This window comes from Indicator indicator, chromosome 1 (assembly GCF_027791375.1).
Source record: "Indicator indicator isolate 239-I01 chromosome 1, UM_Iind_1.1, whole genome shotgun sequence".
Taxonomy (NCBI): Eukaryota; Metazoa; Chordata; class Aves; order Piciformes; family Indicatoridae; genus Indicator; species Indicator indicator.
Window position 1 is genome coordinate 41527375 of NC_072010.1, and position 23682 is coordinate 41551056.

Sequence of the window (23682 nt, forward strand, 5' to 3'; positions counted from 1 at the left end):
TGTTTTCTACTCCCTAGAAAATATTGCAGTTATATTTAGGCTGTTAAAAATCTCACAAATAATTTAGATATCCTTGGCATGAAATCTAGTTATCACAGCTTTAGTAAATTGCCTCTAAGTGCTTATGGTTCATTAGCAGCCCTGGCATCACTGACAACCTGTATTGTAACAAAGGGCATTTTTTTCTTCCAAGTTGTCTAGTTACAACAAAACATCTTGAAATCTCCTATGACCTTGCTACCCATGTAAAATATTCTGCTATCTGATCCTCTATTTCCTTTTATTTATATATCCAATAAAAACCTGTCTATATATTCATCCTGAAGAACTCATATTGTAAGTTGGAAATTCAGCTTGACTCTTAAGTACATTCTTCCAGTTGTTTCCCTCCTACAGACACCAAAACACAAATTTCTCCTCTTGCTGTGGTGTCTTCCTTTAAGTTCTTCAGGGCATATTTAATACATTTTCAGCACTGTAAATCTCAGTTTCCTCTAGCCAGGAAGCTCATCTTCAGTGACTAATGGTAAATATGAATGGAGCCTGTATCATCATGTTCAACACTCGTCCCATCTGAAGACAAAAGGACACGGCAGTATATTCCAGTTGCCAACTTTCCTGTTCTTTAACTCATAGGCAGCCTGAAAATACAGTGATAAAACCTCATTCTGCTTCAACTGGTAGAGAAATATTTAAAGGACTTGCTTCATGAAAATTCCCCAAGTGTCCCCACTTAACTGCTTTAAACCATCTCCAGCCAACTTGTAGTGAAATCAACATGCATAAGGAACAGTTGCTTCCAGAATATCAGATATTACTGAGGTGTTACAGAACGTGTAAAGTTTTTATTTTAAATCTCTAGTGAGATTTTCTTGTAACAATCATTCTGAGATCATGCCAATCGAGTGATAACTTGAGAATGTATTTACAATAACCTACTGCTTAGTAAAGCCCATATTAATTTGAGTGCAGAAGGCCTTAACTGTGGCCAGAATATGTGCTGGGCGAACAGAATAGAATATTTTAGTTGGAAGGGACCCACAACAATCATCTAGTCCAACTGCATGACTCATTCAGGGTTTACCAAAAGTTAAAGTATGCTAAGGGCATTGTCCAAATGATCCTTAAACACAGGCAGGCTTGGGGCTTCAACCTCTCTAGGAAACCTGTTCCGGTGTTTGACTACTAATGTCCAGTCTAAATTCTCCTTGTGCAGCTTTGAACCATTCACACATGTTCTATCATGAGATACCAGGAAGAATGTCTGCTAAGTATTTAGTTGTGTTTTTTTTTTTTTAAATAATATCAGGAGTAAATCCAAAAGGATGCTATTAATGAATTCTGAAATTTTAAAAAGTGGAGGAAAATCAGCTCAAGTTAACTCTGAAAGAGGTAAGATTGGGATGTTATTTGTATTCTCTTTTTTCTTTTTATCATTTTCATGTTACTATCACATTTCATGATACTCACCTATTGTGGTACAACTGTTATGGCTGAAAATTGCTAGATGTGCTAAAAGAAATTCCAGCATATGAGAGGCTCTCTATAGCAGACAAGAGAATCAGGAATGTTCACACAACCAAAGCCGCAAACTGATCATGCCAAAGAGATTTTGAGTTGCTGAAAGTGTTCGTTTTCATTGTGTCTGAATGAAGAGCTGAATGTGTCACTCAAAATCTCTGGATCAAGTCTCTGGAGTTCAGTGTTTCTTACTAGTATCAAACTTTCCAGGAATCTCTTTCATGGAAATTTAAACTGACCTACCAGAAAAATGAAACATAATTAAGATAGTTATATCCTGCAATAATCAACCTGGCTCTATTCAAACTGCTTAAGAGGAGGGCAAAGGAAAGTGTTGTTTCGCTATCCAATACAGAAAAAATTAACTGACAGATGACACTGTGAAGGCCAAAGTATTCAATTTCTTTTTTGCATTAGTTTTAATTAAAAAGGTCAACAATGAGGAGGTGACTATCATAACCAATACAAACCAGAAAGAAATTGTTTCAATTAAGAATACAGACATAAAAGCTTACTTAAGTAAATTAGGTTTTGGAACATATGTGCCTGATGAACTTTCTCCTAGGGTATTTGAAGAACTTGTAAAGCCACCTCAGAACCATGTTGCCATCAGAAAAGCAGTTTGTGAAGGACACATGGTATCAATAAAATGGGAAAAAATGAAAATGCAACACTAGTTTTTAAAATAGTAAGGAAGCAGGGAGTTTAGGAATGTCAAATCTGTCTGCCTGTTATTAAGTCTTAGAAAAGTCCTGGAACAAATGAGTGACGTTTCTAAGTAGCTGGAAATATGAAAAGTAGGTAAGGAACATGCAAAATCAATTAGTTCTGAATTAGACATTTAGGAACAAATCACATCAATGGAACAGACCTTGTGAAGATGAGAGTTGCAAGCAAGGTCACTTGTGTCATTCTTGTATTACAAAATTCTCAAATATACAAAAAAAGAGAAAAGGAAAAGCTTGTCTAAGTGGTACTATTATAGTGTTGGTGCAAAACTGATTAGATAACTGCATGTATATTATAAACATGATTAAACTATAGCTAAAAATTGATTTTATTCTTCTTCCTCTAGCACACCTGTTTGAAGTTTTAACGAGGCAAGTAATAGAGAACATTCTTACTGCATTTAAAGAAGAGACATAACTGGGCTCACCAGTATGTTGGAAGGTCAGTTAGAATGCAAAATTCTAAAAGGCAGGAACAAATCTGTACAAACACAAGTCCTAGAGCTATGAGTCTGATCAAGTGAAGATCTGATATTTAACATGCAAGTTTTAAAGCTCAAGATGACAAGACTGAGGGTAAAGATGATATTAATATTTTAACATACAAAAGGTAGCTCTAAAGAGAAATGTTTTGTGCGTGACAAAGAATAAGTGAAATTATATCATGGCAATGTGCTGATAACCTAAGAGTAAGGAATGCTACCACAACACTAAAATAAATTGCTAAGTGAGATGTGGAGTTCCCACAGCTGGGTGTCTCTAATATCTGTCAGGCATGATCTAGGTGTCTAGCTGATGTTGCTTTGGAAGGGACTGGATCATCACCATATTATTTTTCATATTTTTTTTTTCCATTTCAAATTGGAGGGAAGAAAAATTTACTTTTTTTTTTTTTTTTTAGAATAAGTATCATACTCCTTCACACAGCCTACCAGAAATACTAGCTGTATGTTTAAGAATTACTATAAATAATTTCTGCAGAGTCAAGCCCTCAACACTGTAATACAATAGGTAACATATATATCTATATATGAAATTACAGAAAACTCTGGAATTCTATGCTACTTTCTCAACCACTACTTGATCAGATCATTTGTTTTCAGACTGGAGAATAAATCAGGTTCAGACGGATTCAAATTTCACTGAAAAATTGCAAGAGTGATTCAAATATGGCATTTTAAAGCTCACGCATACAGTTTGAATACTAAAGACACCAAGTATAGGAAATTCGGCTATGAAACTAGAAACTGCTACAAAAGCTGAAGCTATAAAAACCACTTGCACGCACAGAATGATGTGATAATGAGCCATACATCAGGAAAAAAAAATAGCAGACAATATGAACGGAAAGCATACTTAAACTCAAAAGGACACCTGTGCCAGCATTAAAAATGATTTATTACATGAATTGCAGGTCAGCACAGACAATACATGCCTAGAAGAAAGGGTCTCTTTCCACTCAAAATTGGACTATTACACAGATTTCTAAATCAGTGTATCCTCTACTGTGGTAAAATTAACTAACTCAAATTAGCATATTATAAACAGCATCTACTGTGGTAAAATTAACTAACTCAAATTAGCATATTATAAACAGCACTGTTAAGAAATTTATATAAATGAAGAAAAAAATCAGCTAAAGTCATCATACAAATCTTAATTAAAGCTGCTGTCTTAGAAATACAAATGGAAAACAAAAACAACCTTTGGACAAGTTGCTGCTATTCTCATACAAGCCAATCAAAAAACTGAACTGTAGCTCTGCTGGCAACTTCTATGTCACTAGTTACTCTACCTAGGTCAACTACAAAATAACCCTTTTTTGGGTGTGTAACATATCCTCCTTGCCTTCTAATTATAGTATTATAACTAATACATAAGTAATACACACACACACACATATATATACATACAGACACATGCAGGAATACAAATGGGCTGAAGCAGACTGAGAAATAAACCCAAATTTTGTTGAAGGCAATCAAGGTTGGTATTTTTATTTTGTTTTTAAATAAATACATTGTTTTACTTAAGTACATAGTCCCCTTTTTTCAGAATATTTCAGTCATTTCATAATTAGCAGACCATATTTTATGAATATGCTCCATAAATTTAAAATGTTCCCCTGGATAAGAAATGCTCAAAATAAGTAAATTTCTATTGTGTAATTTTACACCTTCTTATTTACACATATATATGAAATGATCACAGGGAATATCACGCAACCTTACACTTCTGAAAAATTTTGTGGCAAGAAAGAGGAAACAGAGTAAGATAGCATAGTAATGTCTGAAGACATGGCTTGAAAATTCATGATCCTAAAATTAGAAAGGATTTTTCAGAAAAAAAAAACAACACTATATATTCTAGAAATATGATATAGAGACTTCTAAAACATTCAAGTACATACACTGGATTCCAGATTTCTATTTGTCCCTAGATTCCTTATCCAGTACATTGAGTCACAAAGAGGAAGCAAAGTAACACAGAGGGTAGAGAAAATGCCAGGATGTTTCCTGCATGGGGCATAAATGGATAGACTTCAACCCAGATATAAATGAGTTTCATGCCACACTAAGGATTTTTTTCATTCAGAATTAAAGAACCTGTGCCAAGAAAGAGTTTAACAGGATCCCTAATTCTCACAGAGATGCATCAAAGCACACAATATGGGCCATGAGAACTGCAAAATGCCAGCCTTTAACAGAAACTGCACATTTATATGGAGATTATTTTTACATTAAAAATGTGAAGGAAAAAGTATGAAACAAAAAAAATCACAGAATTACAGAATCACAGATCGTTAAGATTTGGAAGGGATCTCTAGTGATCAGCGAGTCCAACCCCCCTGCCAAAGAAGGATCACCTAAGGCAGGCCACACAGGAACTCATCCACATGGGTTTTGAAAGTTTCTAGAGAAGGAGATTCCACAACCTGTTCCAGTGCTCCATCACCATAAAGAAGTGTCTCCTCATGTTGAGTTGGAACCTTCTGTGCTCTACCTTGTATCCACCAAAAAGAGACTATCACCTTCATCTTGACACCCAACCCTCAGATTTTTGTAGACATTGATAAGGTTCCTCTCCCAGCCTTCTCTTCTCAAGATTAAACATCTCCTCTCTTTGTGTGGCCAGTTACAAACATTTCTGCTGGGATTTTTGGTGAGACCACTTTCTTTATGGCTGAAGAAGAAAACTAGGGGATAATGCAACTGTTAACTTGAATTAATCTATGCAGATGAATCAGTCTTGCTGAATCTAGATCAAAAGAAAACCAAACATGGTGAAAATACACCTTTTTAATATTCTGCCTTGGACAAATGGATAGCCTGTCTTGTAACCTTGACCGAAATCACATGACAGAAGACAGCAAATTAGGAACCATCTCTTTACATTGTTTCCATATACCTACAGTTTTCTTTCATTTATCATTTTAAATTACTATATGGTAAGACCACGACATAAATACCATGTTCAACAGGTGGTAAATACTAACAAAGACAATACCTGATATTTGTGATCTAGTGATAATCAGTTCTGTTGTACAGAAAAGTCTATGAAATTCAACATATTTTATTCTGCACCAATCTACATCAATGTAATGTTACACTGAGTTTCTCCTAGTCAAATACCTGATAAATGAATCAGTTACAAGAAGCAATTGAGTATAAGGCAAGACTCGAAACAGGTTTCCATTGCATTTATCAGCACAATAAATGAATAAATCTTTGAAATCACCACTTCTGGTGCATTCTAAAAAACCTTCATCATGAAACCTGAATTACAGCATTCTGAGATATAGAAGGTTGCTTCCTGACAAAGCATGCTAATTGTCTTGCTTTGCCTTTCATCCTCAGTAATTACTTTTTTCCATATGGTGACAAGCTAACTGCCTTCTATTTACATATAAAAAAGCAGCATGATCTTTGGATACCAAAACTGCCCACATAGTGTCACACAAGAAGTTGGATTACCAAATCAAGAGTAGTTGTGTGGGCTTGGCAGCATCGTGACAACTTCTGCTAAAATTTTCCTCTGTCATTATTAGAGCTGAGATAAAGATAGTGGAAAAGGCAGTATTAAAAACATGGAAGTTTTTACAGGATTGCTGGAATTCCCAGTTATCTGTGCCCTAGAGTAACAGGTGGTGGCCATTCAGAAAATCAGTTACATCCAACAACAAATTCTGATTCTTGCCTGTGGAGCTGGTAGGGGCAAAGGCAAAAAAAAGCAGGAATGTTAAGCCATTTGATAATAAAACAGTGCTCCCTACTCCTCCTGCTTCACCCTATTCTTATGCTACTTCAAGCTTATCTTGTTGCAAAGACCAGTTTCTTCCTTTCCTCACTTTTACCAAAAATGGAGCCAAACCAGTAAGAACAAGAAAATCTGAAAAAACCCTAGTCATATAATAACCTTTGCAAAGTATTCTTAAGCTTACTGCAATGTTTTAGAAACAAAGTGGGGAAAATTCCATTTTTTGGGCCAGGCAGGAAAAACATTTTAAAAAACCCGAAACAACAAAAAAATCCCAAACAACAAACAACCAAACAAAGAAACCAAAACAAAAAAACACACACAAAAAAAGCATGCAAGAATGTTAAATCTTAAACACAATTTTCCTAAGAGCTAAACTATGGTCAGCATAATTTCAGCCAATTCCTAGAGCAAATAAATTTCACCGAAGTTATTTACTGCAACGCTGGAATACAGCCTATCCCAAGGGTCAATTTAATTTTCCCCAATTTAACTAGCTTTCTAAAACCACACAACTTTGAACAAGGATGTCAGGAAACAAATCAGTGAAGTACAAAACAGCTTTATTAATTCTTTGTAATCATGACTAGCACTTGAGTAGAAAGAACATTCAGGAATGTGCCAATGGCTTCTTGTTAAGGTAAAGTAAAACTACCAAACTTGAAAAACTGTTCATATAATTTTTTTTTCCTAAACTAAAGCCAAACACTTAAATATAGAATCATAGAACCATAGAATCATAGAATGGTCTGGGTTGTAAGCGACCTCCAAAGGTCATCTAGTCCAACCCGCTCTGCAGCGACCAAGGGCATCCTCACCCAGGTCAGGTTGCCCAGAGCCCTGTTGAGCCTCACTTTGAATCTCTCCAGGGATGGGACCCCAACCATCTCCCTGGGCAACTTGTTCCAGTGTTGCACCACCCTCATGGTAAAGAACCTGTTCCTAACATCCAATCTAAATCTGCTCTTTTGTTTGAAGACATTGTCCCTTGTTGTACCACTACAGGCCTTTGTAAACAGTCTCTCTCCATCCTTTTTGTAGGCCCCCTTCAGGCACTAGAAGGCTGCTATTAGGTGTCCCTGGAGCCTCCTCTTCTCCAGGCTGAACAACTCCAGCTGCCTCAGCCTGTCTTTCTAGCAGAGGTGCTCCAACCCCCTGACCATTTTTGTGGCCCTTGTCTGGATCCTCTCCATCAGGTCTATGTCCCTCCTGTATTGAGCGCTCCAGAGTAAAGTGGCAGAATCACCTCTCTGGATCTGCTGTCCCCACATCTTTTGATGCAGCCCAGGACGCAATTTGCCTTCTGGGCTGCAAGCATACACTGCCTGCTCATGTCTGGCTTCTTGTCCACCAGCACTCCTAAGTCCTTTTCCTCAGGGCTGCTTTCTACCACCTCATCCCCCAGTCTGTATTGATAGTGAGGATTGTTCCAGCCCAGGTGCAGAACCCTGCACTTGCTCTTGTTAAACCACATGAGGTTAACCTGGGCCCACCCCTCCAGTTGTCCAGGGCCCTCTGGATGACATCCCATCCCTCTGGTGTATTGACAGCACTACTCAGCTTGGTGTCATCTGCAAACTTGCTGATGGTGCACTCGATCCCACTATATCATTGATAAAAATATTAAACAGTACAGATCCCAGTACGGACCCCTAAGGGACACCACTTGTCACTGCTCTCCATCTGGACTATTGAGCACTATCCTCCGGATGCAACCATCCAGCCAATTCCTTATCCACTGAACAGTCCACCCATCAAATCCATATCTCTCCAACTTGGCGAGTAGGATGTTGTTTGGGACCATGTCAAAGGCATTGCAGAAGTCCAGATAGATCACATCAATAGGTCATCCCTTATCTACTCACATAGTCACTTTATCACAGAAAGGTTAGTTAGGCAAGATTTGCCCCTAATGGAGCCATGCTGGCTATCTTGAATAACCTGTCTTAGCATGGCATCCAGAAGGATCTGTTCCATGATCTTCCCAGGCACAGAGGTGAGGCTGACAAGTCAGTAGTTCCCAGGGTCCTCCTTTTTATCCTTTTTAAAAATGGGTGTAATGTTTCCTTTCTTCCAGTCCCCAGGGACTTCACCTGACTGTCAGGACTTTTCAAATATCATGGAGAGTAGCTTGGCAACTACATCAGCTAATTTCCTCAGGACTCTGGGATGCCTTTCATCAGGTCCCGTGCACTTGGATGTTAGGAAGAAGTTTTACACCATGAGGGTGGTGAGACACTGGAACAGGTTGCCCAGGGAGGTGGTAGAAGCCCCATCCCTGGAGGTTTTTAAAGCCAGGCTGGATGTGGCTCCGAGCAACCTGATCTAGTGGGAGGTGTCTGTGCCTATGGCAGGGGGGTTGGAACTAGATGATCCTTGAGATCCCTTCCAACCCTAACAATTCTATGACTTGTATATCTTTATGTTCCTCAGACGAGCATGCAGCTTGTCTTCAGTTACAGTGGAAGGGTCTTTGTCTCTCTGGTCTCCATCTTGTGGGCCATCAATATGAGAGATATGAGGAGAAGGGATGCTAGTGAAGACTGAAGGAAAAAAGTTGAGAATCTCAGCCTTCTCCTTGTCTGTTGATACTAGTTCACCACTGTATATAATCTGAGGCTATTTTATTTCCTTAACGTTGAATTAAAATCTTAGATATAAATACTTGCTTCTGAGACAAACAACAAAAATACTGTGAGATCGAGCTGAAGTAGGCAGCTAGTAAATTAATTTGAACCTGTGTCTTGATAAGCAAACAGGGTTTACAGAGAGTAAATGTGGTGAAATATTGAAGATGGAATAAGCATAATGTTTTTCTTCTTTGCAATATAACAATCTAAAGAGCAAAAATAGTATGCAAAGAAGGTGATATACTTTGGCAGTTATGGCATTTTTAAATACCAGATTTCATACTCTCCCTGCACCTCAATTTAGAAATCATGATATTAGTAGGCATTATGTCAGCTTTCCCTTAAGGTAATCCTGAGTGTGTTTTTCACCTTGTAATATAGGTACAGACTCATAACTACTATTAGCAGCTCTCCTCTCCCCCACTGAAGTCTGTAGTGCTCTCAGACAAACACACAAAAGAAGTGTCTTAGGCTTTGGAAATAATGCAAAGATCAGACTGCTACTCTGGTGTTTTGAGACTCTCAAAGCACATTCCTTGACTGAAAAGGCAACCAGAACATACTCCAAGAACAGCAAGAGGGGATAAAAAAGTATTTTTTGCTTTTCAGTATTCATCCTGCAAAATTGTATGATTCCACTACAAGTCTAAGGAAAAAGATAAATTTACCTAAAATGAGACTGCTGATGCAGTTTAACAGAACTCTTGAAAATCTTCACAGGCTTCTCCTAAACAAAGGGTGTAACTGGAGCTGCCTTATCTGAACCTAGTGCTAATGGCTTTCATCTTTTACACTTTAGGGGTAAACTGAATATTTTATAGCGAAACTGCAGGAAACTCAGGGGAAATTAACATAAGAGATTCTTATGAATCAACACTTCCTTATGTATATTTTTCTTCACAACACTCAAAATGGCAGATCTTTTTTTTCCCCTTTTAAATCAAAGTTCTCTTTTTCCCTTAAATAAAAGGCCAAAGCAAGAACAGATTGTGAAGCCATTATATTCATGAAGAGAAAAAGAGAGGTTAATTCAAAATTCTATGGTCTGTTGAACCCAATATCCTCACGTTCCCCAAAGCAACAACAAACGCACCACGGAAACTCAATCAAGGCATCAAATCCACTCCAGTAAATGTGTTGTGCCAACCCATTATTAATGTTGCCTCTCAGGGAAATTCTTTATCAGCATGAACTTGCTGACAGTATTTTTCACAAATCCACATTATACTATTTCCTTGACATTAAATGCCAAAGACTACAAATCAGGAGAGGCCTGAGAGGGGAGAGATTCAAGGATGAGTTCTATTCACAGAACCAATCTGACGAACAAACTGAACAAGTATGTTCAGAAAGGGTTCAATAAAGTGGCATAAGCTGTTGGCAAATTTGACAGGTTATAGATAAGTAAGTCGTCCTTGAGAAGGGAGCTTCTGTGGACTTGTTTTCCTGTATCCTTCCCCACACCAGTCACAGAAATAGGAGTGAAAAGTTGGTGAACGAAAATAGCTGAACTAAGCCATTCGCCACAAGAATATGGAGCTTAATTGTATTCCCTCATGTCTTTTCCTACTGCCAAATAAAAACACCATTGTCTTGCTTAAGAATTCCCTTTCATATCTGAAGGATCTCTGCCAACTTAGTTGCAAGAGTCACGCTGCATGCCCAAGTGGAAGTGAAAAGATCTCACGTTTTCAGATTTATGCCTTCACCCTCTTTTTGTCAATAGAATTTAAATGCAGTGAGCACTGCAGAACACACTGAGAAACTTCATTCAGCAGGGGCTTGCACAAAAAATCAAGTCATTTTACAATTTGGATGCAAGGTACATGCATGTCATCTAAATATGCATGGCAAATGCATAACAACTGCATCTTAGCCTCACAACTTCAGAGCACAAATCTTATCTGAGGTGATAATGCAAATGGCCACTTTCACAGATGAACAACTGCAGTAGGTGGGAGGGGGAGAAAGAAGGGAAATACTTTCCATTCTGTGGCCTAATTAAAACTGTAGGCAATAAAGGAAATTGACAGCAAAGAAGTTTAGATCCTAACCACATTTTTAAAGATTAAAAATCCTGCTGAGATGTGAGTATTCATGAGCAGGCTATCTGAGACCAGCAAACATTAAAGAAGTTTCACATAAATTTTCTGTAATGCCAGTGACTGCATTGCCCAGAAATCCCATAGTGTTTCAGAAAAAAATGCCATTCAGTAAAACAGCAACAATGTAATATGTCACATCTGAAGCTGTTATGTCATTACAGCTATCATCTCGCTATCATTGATAGAATAAGTCAGTCACACAAATGCTTAGTTATCTGACTCAAGATTTACAGAATTTGTTACTTTTCCCTTAAAAGATTACTCACTAAAAGAAAACATGACATAAAAACATTTTCCCTGAGGTGAAATCAAACAGTGACTGTGCTGAAATATTAAATAGCACACTGAAGTATGAAAAACACAATAAGGATAATTGAGTCAGTCAGAGAACATTTAAAAAATCATATTCATTTCTTTAAATGTTAGTATTGAAAAATCAGCTCTTGGCACGTGCCATGCAGTTGGGACAAAACCAGTCTGTAATTTCCTTTGGTGCTCCAGTTGGATTTGATTTCCTAACACCTCCTGCAATAAGGACAAACTGTTGTTGTTACAGAAGTCTGGGCAACTAACCCCACAGAAAACCTCTAAAAACACACTGGTAGGGAACTGTGAAATGCACAAGCCAACAGTTTTATTTGGTAATAAATTCAATCTTTTGGCATAATTGCCATATGGCATGATTTTTTGTAATGTTTAACAGTTTTTCATTAGAAATTAGTGGTTTGTTTTTCTTTTAAAAAATCTCTTTATTAGGGTAAACACGCTTTTCCTATTTTCCTTTAAAGCCCAAGGGCCTGTCAAAGGTAAGCACATATTCACAGTATCCTGCTAAGTAGATGTATATTTTGTTCAAAAACCTTTTAAGAAGAAAGCAGTATCCTGACAAAGATGGGCCAGAACCAGGACTGTAAAATAAAGGCAACATTAAAAAAGAGATTTATAGCACACTTGCTCCTTCTATCTACAGCTCATTTATTCTAAAAACCTCTTCCTAATGAGTAATTTTCTGGATGTCACCACAACTTACTAAGGTCAGCATCCAAGTGTAGTACAAGCAACATATTTAAATTAGTTTATTTGGTCAGGAAAGAGCAATATAACCTGGCATATATCAAGAAATTATTAATTTGGCTGTACTCAGGGACAAAACCCATTACTGCTGCAATAGAGGAACAGCAAGCTGGAAGTAAAGTATCCTGACTGCATAAATCAGACTCCTAAGAAGGTACTGAATAAATATGGATCAAGTATCATTTTTCTAAGAAGGATATTAGAGTTCCAGCTGCTGTTTGATTCAGACTATGAGGAGCATGAACCAAGATCCAAAACTAATCTGCATGGATTAGACAACCCAAACCCTGAAAAGAAAAGCCCTGCTCCTCAGCTCTTCTCCCTCTTTGTACCCAAGGTGCTCAAGATCTTGTATTGAATTATTTTCATGCAGTCCAAGGAAGGACAAAAGATAGGAGGACAAGATAATTTTCCAACTTTTCCCTTCTATAGGCAAAACCAGAAAAAAAAAATCTTGGTCTTGATATTGCTACTAGTTTCCTCATTGTATATTACATGGGGCTCTAGGGTTGCCCTGAATGGGAAAAAGAAATTAAAAACAAACAAACAATCAAAAAAACCCCACTAAACAACACCAACCAACCAAACAAACAAAAAAGCAACCGAACCCAACCTTTTTAGTTAGAAAACTATCCTATTTGTTAAGCAAGGCAAAGTCTTGTAGCATGATGAACTGGACAAAAGCATTATATGTTTTCATACATCTGCAGTTCCCCATTCATGACAATGTGCAGCATATTAATAGTAAGGGAGATATTATTCATAGATTCATAGAATGGTTTGGGTTCAAAGCAACCTCAAAGATCATCTAATACCAGCCTCCCCTGCCAAGCACAGGGACATCCTCCACTAGATCAGGTTGCCGAGAGTCACATCCAGCCTGGCCTTAAAAACCTCCAGGGATGGGGCTTCTACCACCTCCCTGGGCAACCTGTTCCAGTGTCTCACCACCCTTAGTGTAAAGAATTCCTTCCTAATATCTAGTCTAAATCTACCCTCTTCAAGCTTCAATCCATTCCCTTTTATATGCTATCACAACAAGCCATTGAAAAAAGTCCCTTCCCAGCTTTCCTGTAAGCCCCCTTCAGTTACTGGAAGGCCACTATAAGGTCTCCCCAGAGCCTCCTTTTCTGCAAGCTGAACAGCCAAAACTCTCATAGCCTGTCCCCATAAGGGAGGTTCTTCTTTAAAAGAAAACATGAAATACATTGCATAAAATTATAACTATCCCAATTTCTCAGTTCAGTAGTAGTTTTAGTATGTGTTAACTTGCAGTAAAAATGAGTTATAGAAAATGCTGTCATAGAGGCCATTTTCAAAACATGAATAATTCAAACAAGTCCCAATTTTTTTTCCTCAAAAAAAAAAAAAAAACAAACCCAAAAAACTCTGTATCTTTTGCAATTAAAGCAGCTGAAATAGTGGGGTTTAAAAGCAACCACTTGCTCAATACAATAACATTTCACTGGAATTATTGTATTTTCATGGATCTCCATAGACAATATATCCTGCACAAGGAAGAAATGTAATCCATTTTGCCAACAGTGCAGTCAAAAGAGAGATGAAGTTTGCACTTTGCATGTGGTGAATGAAAATTGAGAATATATGTAATAAGCATCTCTAAACCTTAATGAGTTATTGAGCTGTGTCTCCTAGTGTGATTCTTTTTAATTTATTTTCTATTTTCCACACAACTTTTCTGTAGGAAAAGAAAGTCCAAATAAAATTAGTGACAATATACAATAAAGTAAAATTCATAAAAGGCAAATGCTATTGAAATTAAAACCATATTTGCCCCTGGGTAAATGCATGCTGAGAATCAAGCCAGGAATGACTATGGCACTAAAATTCCAGCCAGAACTGTGTGACTTACAGAAAAAGTGTACTCTTCATAGCTATTCTCTCTAGAGGCACATGTGCCTACAAAGGCAGGAATAATAGCAGCTGCTTAGTACTGAAAGGTTTTTTTTTTAAACATTGAAGAAAATAATTTTATTTTCCCTCAAGATTAAAAGAAGAAACCGAAAGAAAATACTCATCTTGTCCTCAAGGTTCTTCAGGGAACCACAAGGTTAGTGAAATGATCCTAGCTCAAAATTTGGATGGAAAACATCTAAGCAACAAACTCAGAAAGAAGTATGTGCATATGAGATACAAATACTGTCATATGAATTGAAGAAATATTTAAAAGATCATAAACAAAAGTTGTGGACCAGAGGTTCTGTTCAAATGCATACAGGGTTTGGGAAACCACAATTAGGTTCCCTTTTCCACCACACGCTTATCATATAGTTTCTAATAAACGGTTTAGGGCAAGCAAATTCTTTTTGTGGTCCTCTCATTCCTAGAGCTGGAAGTCACTTCTTCCCATAAGAAAACAATTGTTACTATGTTTAACATGTTCATGTCTTCCAGATTCACAATAACAGCAATATCACAAAACAATTCTGTTGCTAAACCATCTTTGTCACTGAAAAGCTTTTCTAAACATCTAAGCTAAATCCTCCTTACTCAAGTCAGTAATTTTTGCTTATATAAGTCATCTTAGTCACACTTTCAAGTGACCTTGGTATAGAGACATACCACAAATTATTTGAGCAACATCAACAGATAATGTCTAATTATACTTCAATTAACATTGGCTAAGAGTACTCACACAGTCTGCTGCTGAAGCTCAAGGAATGTGCAGTGATCATAAAGCTTCTGTAATTCAGCGTCATGGGATAAATTGATTCTGATGATGATACTCAATACCATGCTGCCATGTGCCAGCTTTAAAACAAAAGTGCTGGCTGGAGCATAGTCTCATGGATCTTGAAGTTCATATTGCAACATCAAAGGCTTCCCATTCTGGTTGATGCTTCCAGTTTCTGAGTTTTGAGTGTTGGCATTTTCCACTGGGTGGGCGGGGGTGGAGGGGGGGTTGGGGGTGGGGGGAGGTCATTGGCTTCATCTGCTGCTTCTGCATTTTGCTGTGCTTCTCTGCAAATAAGCTAAGGTTATTGTGCATTGGATCATTTCAAGTAAACTCCTCGTCTCAACCCAGAGCTGGTTTTTTTTTGGTGTGTCACTTTCCCTCTTGTCTGTGTGGGGTGAGAGGGATTTGTGAGCATAGACTGTGCTAATCCAAATTAATCCAGGAGGTGTTGCTCTCTGTATTAGTGAGCAACTAGAATCAGTGGAGCTCCACCTGGGGAAAGATGATGAGCTCGTTGAGAGCATATGGGTGAAGATTAAAGGGAAGACAGGGGAAAGAGATGTTACTGTAGGTGTCTGCTACAGGCCACCTGACCAGCAGAACCAAGCAGATGAGGCCCCCCACAGGCAAATAGAAGTGGCTTCAAGTTCACAAGCCCAATCCTTGTGGGGGATTTCAATGACCATGACATCTGCTGGAGTGACAACACAGCTAGGTACCAGCATTCCACAATGTTCCTGGAATGCATAGATGACAACTTCCTCCTCCAAATGGTAGAGGAACCAACCAGAAAAGGTGCTATTCTGGTCTTTGTTCTCACCAATAGAGAAGGGCTGGTGACCAATGTGAGGCTCAGGGATAACCTTGGCTGCAGTGACCATGAAGCAATAGAATTTAAGATCCTCAGGGCAACTAGGAGGGAACATCCCAGGCTTACAACCCTGGACTTTAGGCATGCAGACTTTGATCACTTCAGGGATCTGCTGGCCAAGGTATCATGGGACAAAGCCCTAGAGGGAAGAGGGGCCCAGGACAGCTGGTCAGTGTTCAAGGATCACCTTCTCCGTGTCCAGGAGCAAAGTATACCCACAAAGAGTAAAGCAGGAAAGAATGCTAGGAGACCTGCCTGGATGGGCAAGGAGCTCCTGGACACACTGTCACTCTACAAGGAGTGGAAGAAAGGACAGCTAGAATGGGGGGCATATAAGGAAGCTGCCTGAGCAGCAGGAGACCTGGTTAGAAAAGCTAAAGCTCAGTTAGAATTAAATCTAGCCAGGGAGATAAGGGGAACAGTGAAACTTTCTACAGGTATATTAATGGTAAAAAGAAGACTAGGGAAGGTGTGGGCCCCCTCAGAAAGGAAACGGAAGAACTGATGACAAGTGACATGGAGAAGGCTGAGGTTCTCAATGACTTCTTTACCTCATTCTTCACTGGCAAGGGCTCCAGCCGCATTCCCAGAATAATGCAAGATAATGGCATGGACTGGAAGAAGGAACTGCCTATTGTGAATGAAGATCAGGTTCGTGACCATCTGAAGAACCTGAAATTGTTCAATTCCACGGGATCCGATGAGATACACTCACGGGTACTGAGGGAACCGGTGGATGAGGTTGCTGAACTACTCTCTATTATATTCCAAAGTTATGGCAGTCTGGGGAGGTCCCCACTGAGTGGAAAATGGGAAACATAACCCCTGTTTTCAAAAAGGGAAAGAAAGATGACCCAGGGAACTATAGGCCAGTCAGTCTCACCTATATGTCCAGTAAGATCATGGAGCAGATCCTCCTGGAGGCACTGCTCAGACAGAAGAATAACGAAGAGGTGATTTGGTATAATCAACACAGCTTCACCAAGAGCGAATCCTGCCTGACAAACCTGGTGGCCTTCTATGACAAGGTCACAACACTAATAGATGAAGGCCAAGAAACTGATATCATTTACCTGGACCTGAGCAAAGCCTTTGACACTGTACCACACCACATCCTGGTCTCCAAGCTGGTAAGGTCTGGGTTTGATGGATGGACCATTCAGTGGATAAAGAAGTGACTTGATGGCCGCACCCAAAGAGTGGCTGTCAATGGGTCCATGTCCAAGTGGAGGCCAGTGACAAGCAGAGTCCCTCAGGGCTCAGTACTGGGACCAGTCTTGTTTAACATCTTTGTTGGTGACATGGACAGTGGCATTGAGTGCACCCTCAGCAAGTTTGCTGATGACACCAAGCTGTGTGGTGCAGCAGACATGCTGGAGGGAAGCAATGCCATCCAGAGGGACCTTGACAGGCTGGAGAGGTGGGCTCATGACAAACTTATGAGGTTCAGCAAAACGAAATGCAAGGTCCTGCATCTAGATTGGGGCAATTCCAAGCACCGATACAGGCTGGGCAGTGACTGGCTTGAGAGCAGCCCTGAAGAAAAGGACTTGGGGGTGCTGGTGGATGAGAAGCTCAACATGAGCCACCAGTGTGCACTTGCAGCCCAGAAAGCCAATCACATCCTGGGCTGCATCAAGAGAAGCATAGCCAGCAGGTCAAAGGAGGTGATTCTCCCCCTCTAGTCCGCTCTGGTGAGATCCCACCTGGAGCACTGTGTCCAGTTCTGGAGCTCCTCTTATAGGAAAGATCTGGATCAATAAGCTAGAGGTTCTTCTGCCTCTTTTTTCTGAGGACTTGATAAAGGCACTCTCAAGCACCTGGAGGAGGTCAAGGTCTGTACAGCATGCCACTGTAAGTGCCACTTAAAAAATAAAATCTGTCTGCAGAAAGAACCATTGGTCCCAATTATCCAGTAGTCCAAGCACTGACATAATGTGAGAGGACACAGTTCAATTGTCTTTCAAGAGTATTCCAACCTCTACTGCCAAGTAAAGTGCTGTAACCATCAGATTATCAGCTATGATAGGATATTTTTCATGGCTATTGCTGAAACCATATGATGATCCATAAGGCACCCCTTTCTCCCTGCTATTAGCTTGTTTAAATAGTTTTCTTCACCCCAGATACGGTGTTTCCCACAGTGTCCTACATGGGTGGCTACAGATCTAGCCAAGGTTCAGCCTCAAAGACAGACAAATATGCAAGAGTTTGGCATGGTAATGTTTAGGATACAGCCCTTGCTTCCTTTTTCACATCTCAGCATGACTGCTTCCTCCACAACTTACATTAGAAAACTAAGCACTACTGTGAATTTAATGATGTCTTTGCCTTTCACTGACTACAGATTATGCTTGTTAAAGAGTTTTTTGTTTGCTATTGTTTTACATCTAGTTTCCAGCACTGGCTCTTTTTATACACTTCTTTCCACTCAGCTGAGCAAAAAAAGCTATAGCAGTAGCTTGAAAAAAGAAAAAAAGGAAAAGAAACTGCTTCTTATTCATTTTCCTCCACTGCCTGGGAGCCAGATTTATGAAACACTATGAAACAGATACGAAACATTTTATATTACAGAATTTCCCCCTCCTCCATCATGGAACCTTTGTATTTTCTGTTAGCATTGTAAGAAGGCTAAGTCTTTTTATGTGAGCCAGTGTGCTCCTGAAAACAAGATTATAAACCTCAAGTGGCTACAGCAAAGAAATATTTATTTTGTTTAAAATAAATGGAGAAACTCTTGGATTATAACTTGAGTCATATGTTGTAAATCAGCTTAGTGAATAACACAGGCTTGGAACAATCACTGTTCAGGGACGCAGCTTTCTACCACAGAGTGAAACTTCCACAAACAGTTACAGGCTATTTTGCTAATAGTAAACATTGAAAAACTAGAAATGCTTTTCCTTCCTTCTTGCTGGTCCTTCATAAAAAGCTTTGGGCCTAACCGCTAGGAATTACATTAGCCAGATATAAACTAAAAACTATTTTGAAAGTTAAACTGATAGGAATTTTTTTATGCCCTTTCCTCAACCAGTGCTTTCTCTGTGGAAATGGTTTGAATCAGGGCTAAACTTCCTGCTCCCCCAACACAGGAGTGAGGGGAAGACTAACATACAAAAACTTGGGATTGAGACAAAAAGAGAGATAAGAATAGAGGTCACTGATCAAAATCAGAAAAATATAGTACAAAATGCCTAATTACCTTAGCTTATTTGTAGAAAAAGAATGGCACAAAGCAGCAAAAAGCAGAAGTAAGCAAGCCAAAAGCCCAACCCCCCATCCCTCCTTGTCCTGCCACCATCCCAGTGGGAAAGACCAACACCCAAGAACCAGAACTCAGAAGCAGCAACCAGAACAGGAAACCTCACATATTACAATCTGAACTTCAAGCCCTATAATACTTTGCTCCAGCCAATACTTTCATTTTTGAAGTTGGTATGACTGTAGCATGGTATGAATAACAGCAGCAGGTTTAACTCAACCCACGGCACTCTGCTATCATTAATGCATTATCTCCCATTAATGGAGCTTACACTTTTCATGCTGAGAGAACCTAAACTCCAGATAGAAATGCTACATCTACGGGATAGGACTCTTCTGTGCTTGTTAATAGTGCAATGAAAAAAGAGGTACCAAATCTCGTTATCATCAGAAGGGCAAAAGAATCTCAGGAATTAAAAATAAAAATTAAAAGGAGGGTCCTCACTGTCAAAACAGGGGCAGGTAGATACCCTGAATCTTCTGCCACTCCAGACATGTCAATCAAAGATAACATAATGCGAGAATATCTGAGTGACATTTCAAGCTGCATTCATAAGCAACTTCCCTCATTCAAAGTCAATGAAGAGACAGGACTTACAAGCCCACACTGGAAAGTTATTGAAATGTGACTGACATCTCAAAGAAAAAGTGTCAACGGGATAGCATGACCCTGTGCTGAAACACTGCAAGGTTAATCAAAGTTATGGCAGATGGGAGCTAAAAAGACCCTACCTCAGTCTGAATTCTTGTAGTCACAGCAGTGATCGGGCTACTATCTCCTTTTCACTTCCTCTCCCACTGACATTTTCACCCCAAGTTTGTATCATTTGTCCACTCTTCTTTGGGTTTCACTTTAGAAAGATCCTGGTGGAAGTCACCTGAGAGAAGGTTTTATACATATGAATAATGATAGGTCTCATTTTTCCTCCTCTGGGACTCACTGTGCTGTTAACATATGATCTAAGATAGCAAGTATACCATTGGGAGATTAATGGAAAGCACTACAAATTGCAGTTATTGCTCAAAAGAGACTTGGTAGATTCTGAGTTAAAAGATCAGCAGAAGTCCTCTGAGCTTCTATGGAGCAGTAAAGACAGCAGATAAATGCTCAGACTATTTTTCAATGCTTCCTATCTCCCTAAACCCAGAGAGATCCTGAAAACTCATTCTTTATCAGTTTAACATCAGGAAATGTAATACATGGACATATCTCCTTCTATGATCACCCCATCCACCTCCTAATTTTGTAGTTCTGTAAAGACAATTTATTTTTTCTCATAACTTCTGTAGATATGCCAGTTACTAGCATTTTTATTCAGTGCTATCACAGTTAAATTGTAGACCAGAGCTATCCATTTAGCCTAAGCATATTCTGCAAAGTAAAAACCCTAGTAATAGAGATAAACTAAAGAGCACAGGATAGACTCAATGCAATAGTTACGTTCATGTGCTTACAGTTACAAAATGCAATCTTTATGTAATTTAAACAAGCATGACTTACTTTTATATCAAAAAAAAAAAGAGAGCGAAAAAGAATTCTCTGGTTTATTTTCTTCTTGGATGGCATATTAGTGCTTTCTTGAGTTTACTTCATATGTTTCTTGTTTTCTTATTCTGTCAGCCCATAGCAATATATCACAGATACAAATAGCACCTTCTTGACACTGCATATCATTAGCTAAAAATGCTTGTGGCCCTGTTCTGTTGGTTTCATTCCTTACTCCTCCTCTTTTTCTAGAAGGCAAACAGTCTAGAAAGTAAATATGCTTCTTCCCTAGAGCCCAAGGTCCTGGAATCCTTTTTCTTTCCATGGACTCACTGTCTCATTTCTGAGTCACTGCCTGCACTGAATGTCACACAACATTTCCATTATGGAATCAGTCCTCCAGTCAATTATTTAATTAAAGGAAGATGTACCAAATAATACTCCTTTCTCCTCCAGTAAAAACATGAGAGCAACAAGATAGAAAAATATATTTTTTTTAATTTATTATTTTTTAAGCCAATGATAGAGAAACTTCAGAAGGGGGGAAAGATCACCTTGGGAATATATTGTATCAAACATGACCAGCAAGGACTTTTCTTCTGGGAAGAATAATGGTTTAATGTTTAATTAATCCCATCCATTTCTGCATTTATGGGAAGGCGGAGAAGAAGAGTCTGCTTTATAATGTGGAAAATTAAATATTAAAAACTTTGTGCCTATTTGACTTTACATTTTCTTGTTATGAATGGGTATTTTCACTTTATTTCACTTTCTTCAAACTACAAGAGACAGAAGCAATTACTGCAGCTCTGCTGAACAAAGGTATTCTCAATATACCTCTGATACAGCCTTGCCAATCCCAAAACAAAACAAAAAATTAAAAACCATTTAAAGTATTAATGGAACCTTTGAAACTCACATTCAAAGTGACGGAGGTTACTCAAGATTAGAGAAGGCCAGGGAGAACTTCAGAAAAGCTGAACAAAGTTATGCATTAAAGAAACTCCACAGATAAAATTCAGTGTAGACAAGAGGCAATATATACTGGATGAAATAATGTGAATTGCTCCTATGTACAAATGGGTTCTAAATTAAGTGCACCTATTCAGAGAAAAAGATGTGGAAAGTATTTTGGACAGTTCAATAAAACCATTTGTTCCATGTAAAACACTAGTCAAAAAGCCCAACAATATTATTAAGGCCTGCAGAGTACTAAGAGAGAACAATAATGAAAATAAAGCCTTTAAATACAGTAACCTTAAATAGTCTATGTTTTTGCCTTGTCACAAAAGGCAGAACTTTTTCTTTTTTTTTTTTTAATTAAAAAAGGTCCATCCAGAGGAAAGCAGCAAAATAATGAAGACGGTTAAAAATATGACAACTCCTGTGTTGGAGAAAGGATGGAGCAGGGGTATGAATGGTCTCTCTGAACCACTCACCTAGCAGGCAGTTCTGCTTCCTTTCCACTTTTGAATTGTACCTCTAAGAAGTGCACCCCACCTCTGCAAGAGCCCTGACTCACTGTTACCCCAGTACAGAGTCCATCCAAAGCTTCAGTCTTCACATGGTTTACAGCCCTGCATCACCTGTGGCCACATCCCCCCAGTGCTGTGCCTGTTACCTGGCACAAACTGCCCCATATTGGAAAGCGACAAGGCACTGGGGGCCTCCACCTTCATTCCATTATTCACCACATAGACACTGCATCAGGGCAGGCTCAAGCCCAGGTGCTAAAATTATTACGTTTTGGAACTTACTACTAAAAGTAATACAAATAATGTAAGCTTTATTGTGGGCCTTAGATAATACTGGGTAGAAAACTAAAATTAATCTTCTTCCACGTTTTTCCCCTATTAGAAGATGGTGTCCCCTCTCTCTTGTGCCATCCTTCCTCCACTTCATCTTCTCTCATGTCCTGGTCAATTTCATCTGTATCCACTTTAATCAGTTATCCTTCCTTTCCCATCTCTTGTTGTTCACTCCTTACTTTCTGTGTCTCGTCTTCACAAAAGTCCTGAAGGTTCAAGAGAGCCTAAATTGAATACAGTTTTAAGCCTCGCATACTAAACCATTTCTCTCTCCCACTGTTGTGTACTTCATCTTCCTCTCAAGATGCAGTCCAGCAGACTATCAGCAATCGGCTAAGCAGTGCTAAACTGCACTGAATCTGACTTCTTCAATTCATATTCACATCCCAGTCTGACTACAAGATTAAAATCCACTGTGTTCTCCTGTCTTCTCGCAGTCACTTCCTCACTACTTGTTTTTTTGCGCAGGAATGCTCCAAAGAGCACTCTTCTTGCTTTGTAGAGAAAAATTACCATAACTGAACTTAAATGTAACATTGATTTAGTTAAAATTTCCATGGAAAATATTTACCATGGGATCTACTCTGATTCATATTAAAATTAACCTTCTTAGGAAAATACTAGCTGCTGCATTTATATTTTCACTTCTCAGTTTGATTTAAATCAGAGTGTTCATGTCACTCTTTCACTCTGATCTCCTCACTCTTGTTACTCAAATAGTGGTGCAGTATCAGTGTACTTCCCCCTTTCCCTGTGACGACTTAAAATTTAAACTTCTTTCCTCACATTCCCAAATCACAGAATCAACCAGGTGAGAAGAGACCTCCAAGATCATCAAATTCAACTGATCACCCAACTGTAACTAATCAACTAGACCATGGCACTAGGTGCCTCATCCAGTCTTTTGTTAAACACCTCCAGGGACGTTGACCCTTCCACCTCCCTGGGCAGCCCCTCCTAAATCCATGCTGGCTGGGCCTGATCCCTTGGCCGTCCTGCAGGTGATGTGTGATTGCACTCAAGATGACCTGTTCCTCCAGAGGTACTATACTGCTCCCTGACTCCATCTGCCAGCTCAGGAGGCCAGTTGTCCGGAAGACAACCTATCCTACTATTGAAAATTGAGGCAAAGAAGGCATTAAGTACCCTTGTCTTTTGTTATTATATTCCCCTCAATGTCCACGAAAGAGTGGAGGTTGTCCTTGCCCCTCCTTTTGCCATTAATATAGTTATAAAAATTTTT

The 23682-nt window shown here is 39.0% G+C and overlaps 1 protein-coding gene across 4 annotated transcripts in view; it reads right to left on the reverse strand.

Moving 5' to 3' along the window:
• Positions 1–23682, reverse strand: part of PCDH9 (protocadherin 9) — a 710467-nt gene that overhangs the window by 598555 nt on the left and 88230 nt on the right. For 2 of the 4 annotated variants that reach the window (XM_054382635.1, XM_054382642.1), the window contains one exon: positions 5988–6002. The exons of the other annotated variants lie outside the window; for them this stretch is intronic. In XM_054382635.1, coding sequence (XP_054238610.1) covers positions 5988–6002 — 15 coding nt within the window. The remainder of the gene's footprint in view (positions 1–5987; positions 6003–23682) is intronic. 4 annotated transcript variants of the gene reach the window in all.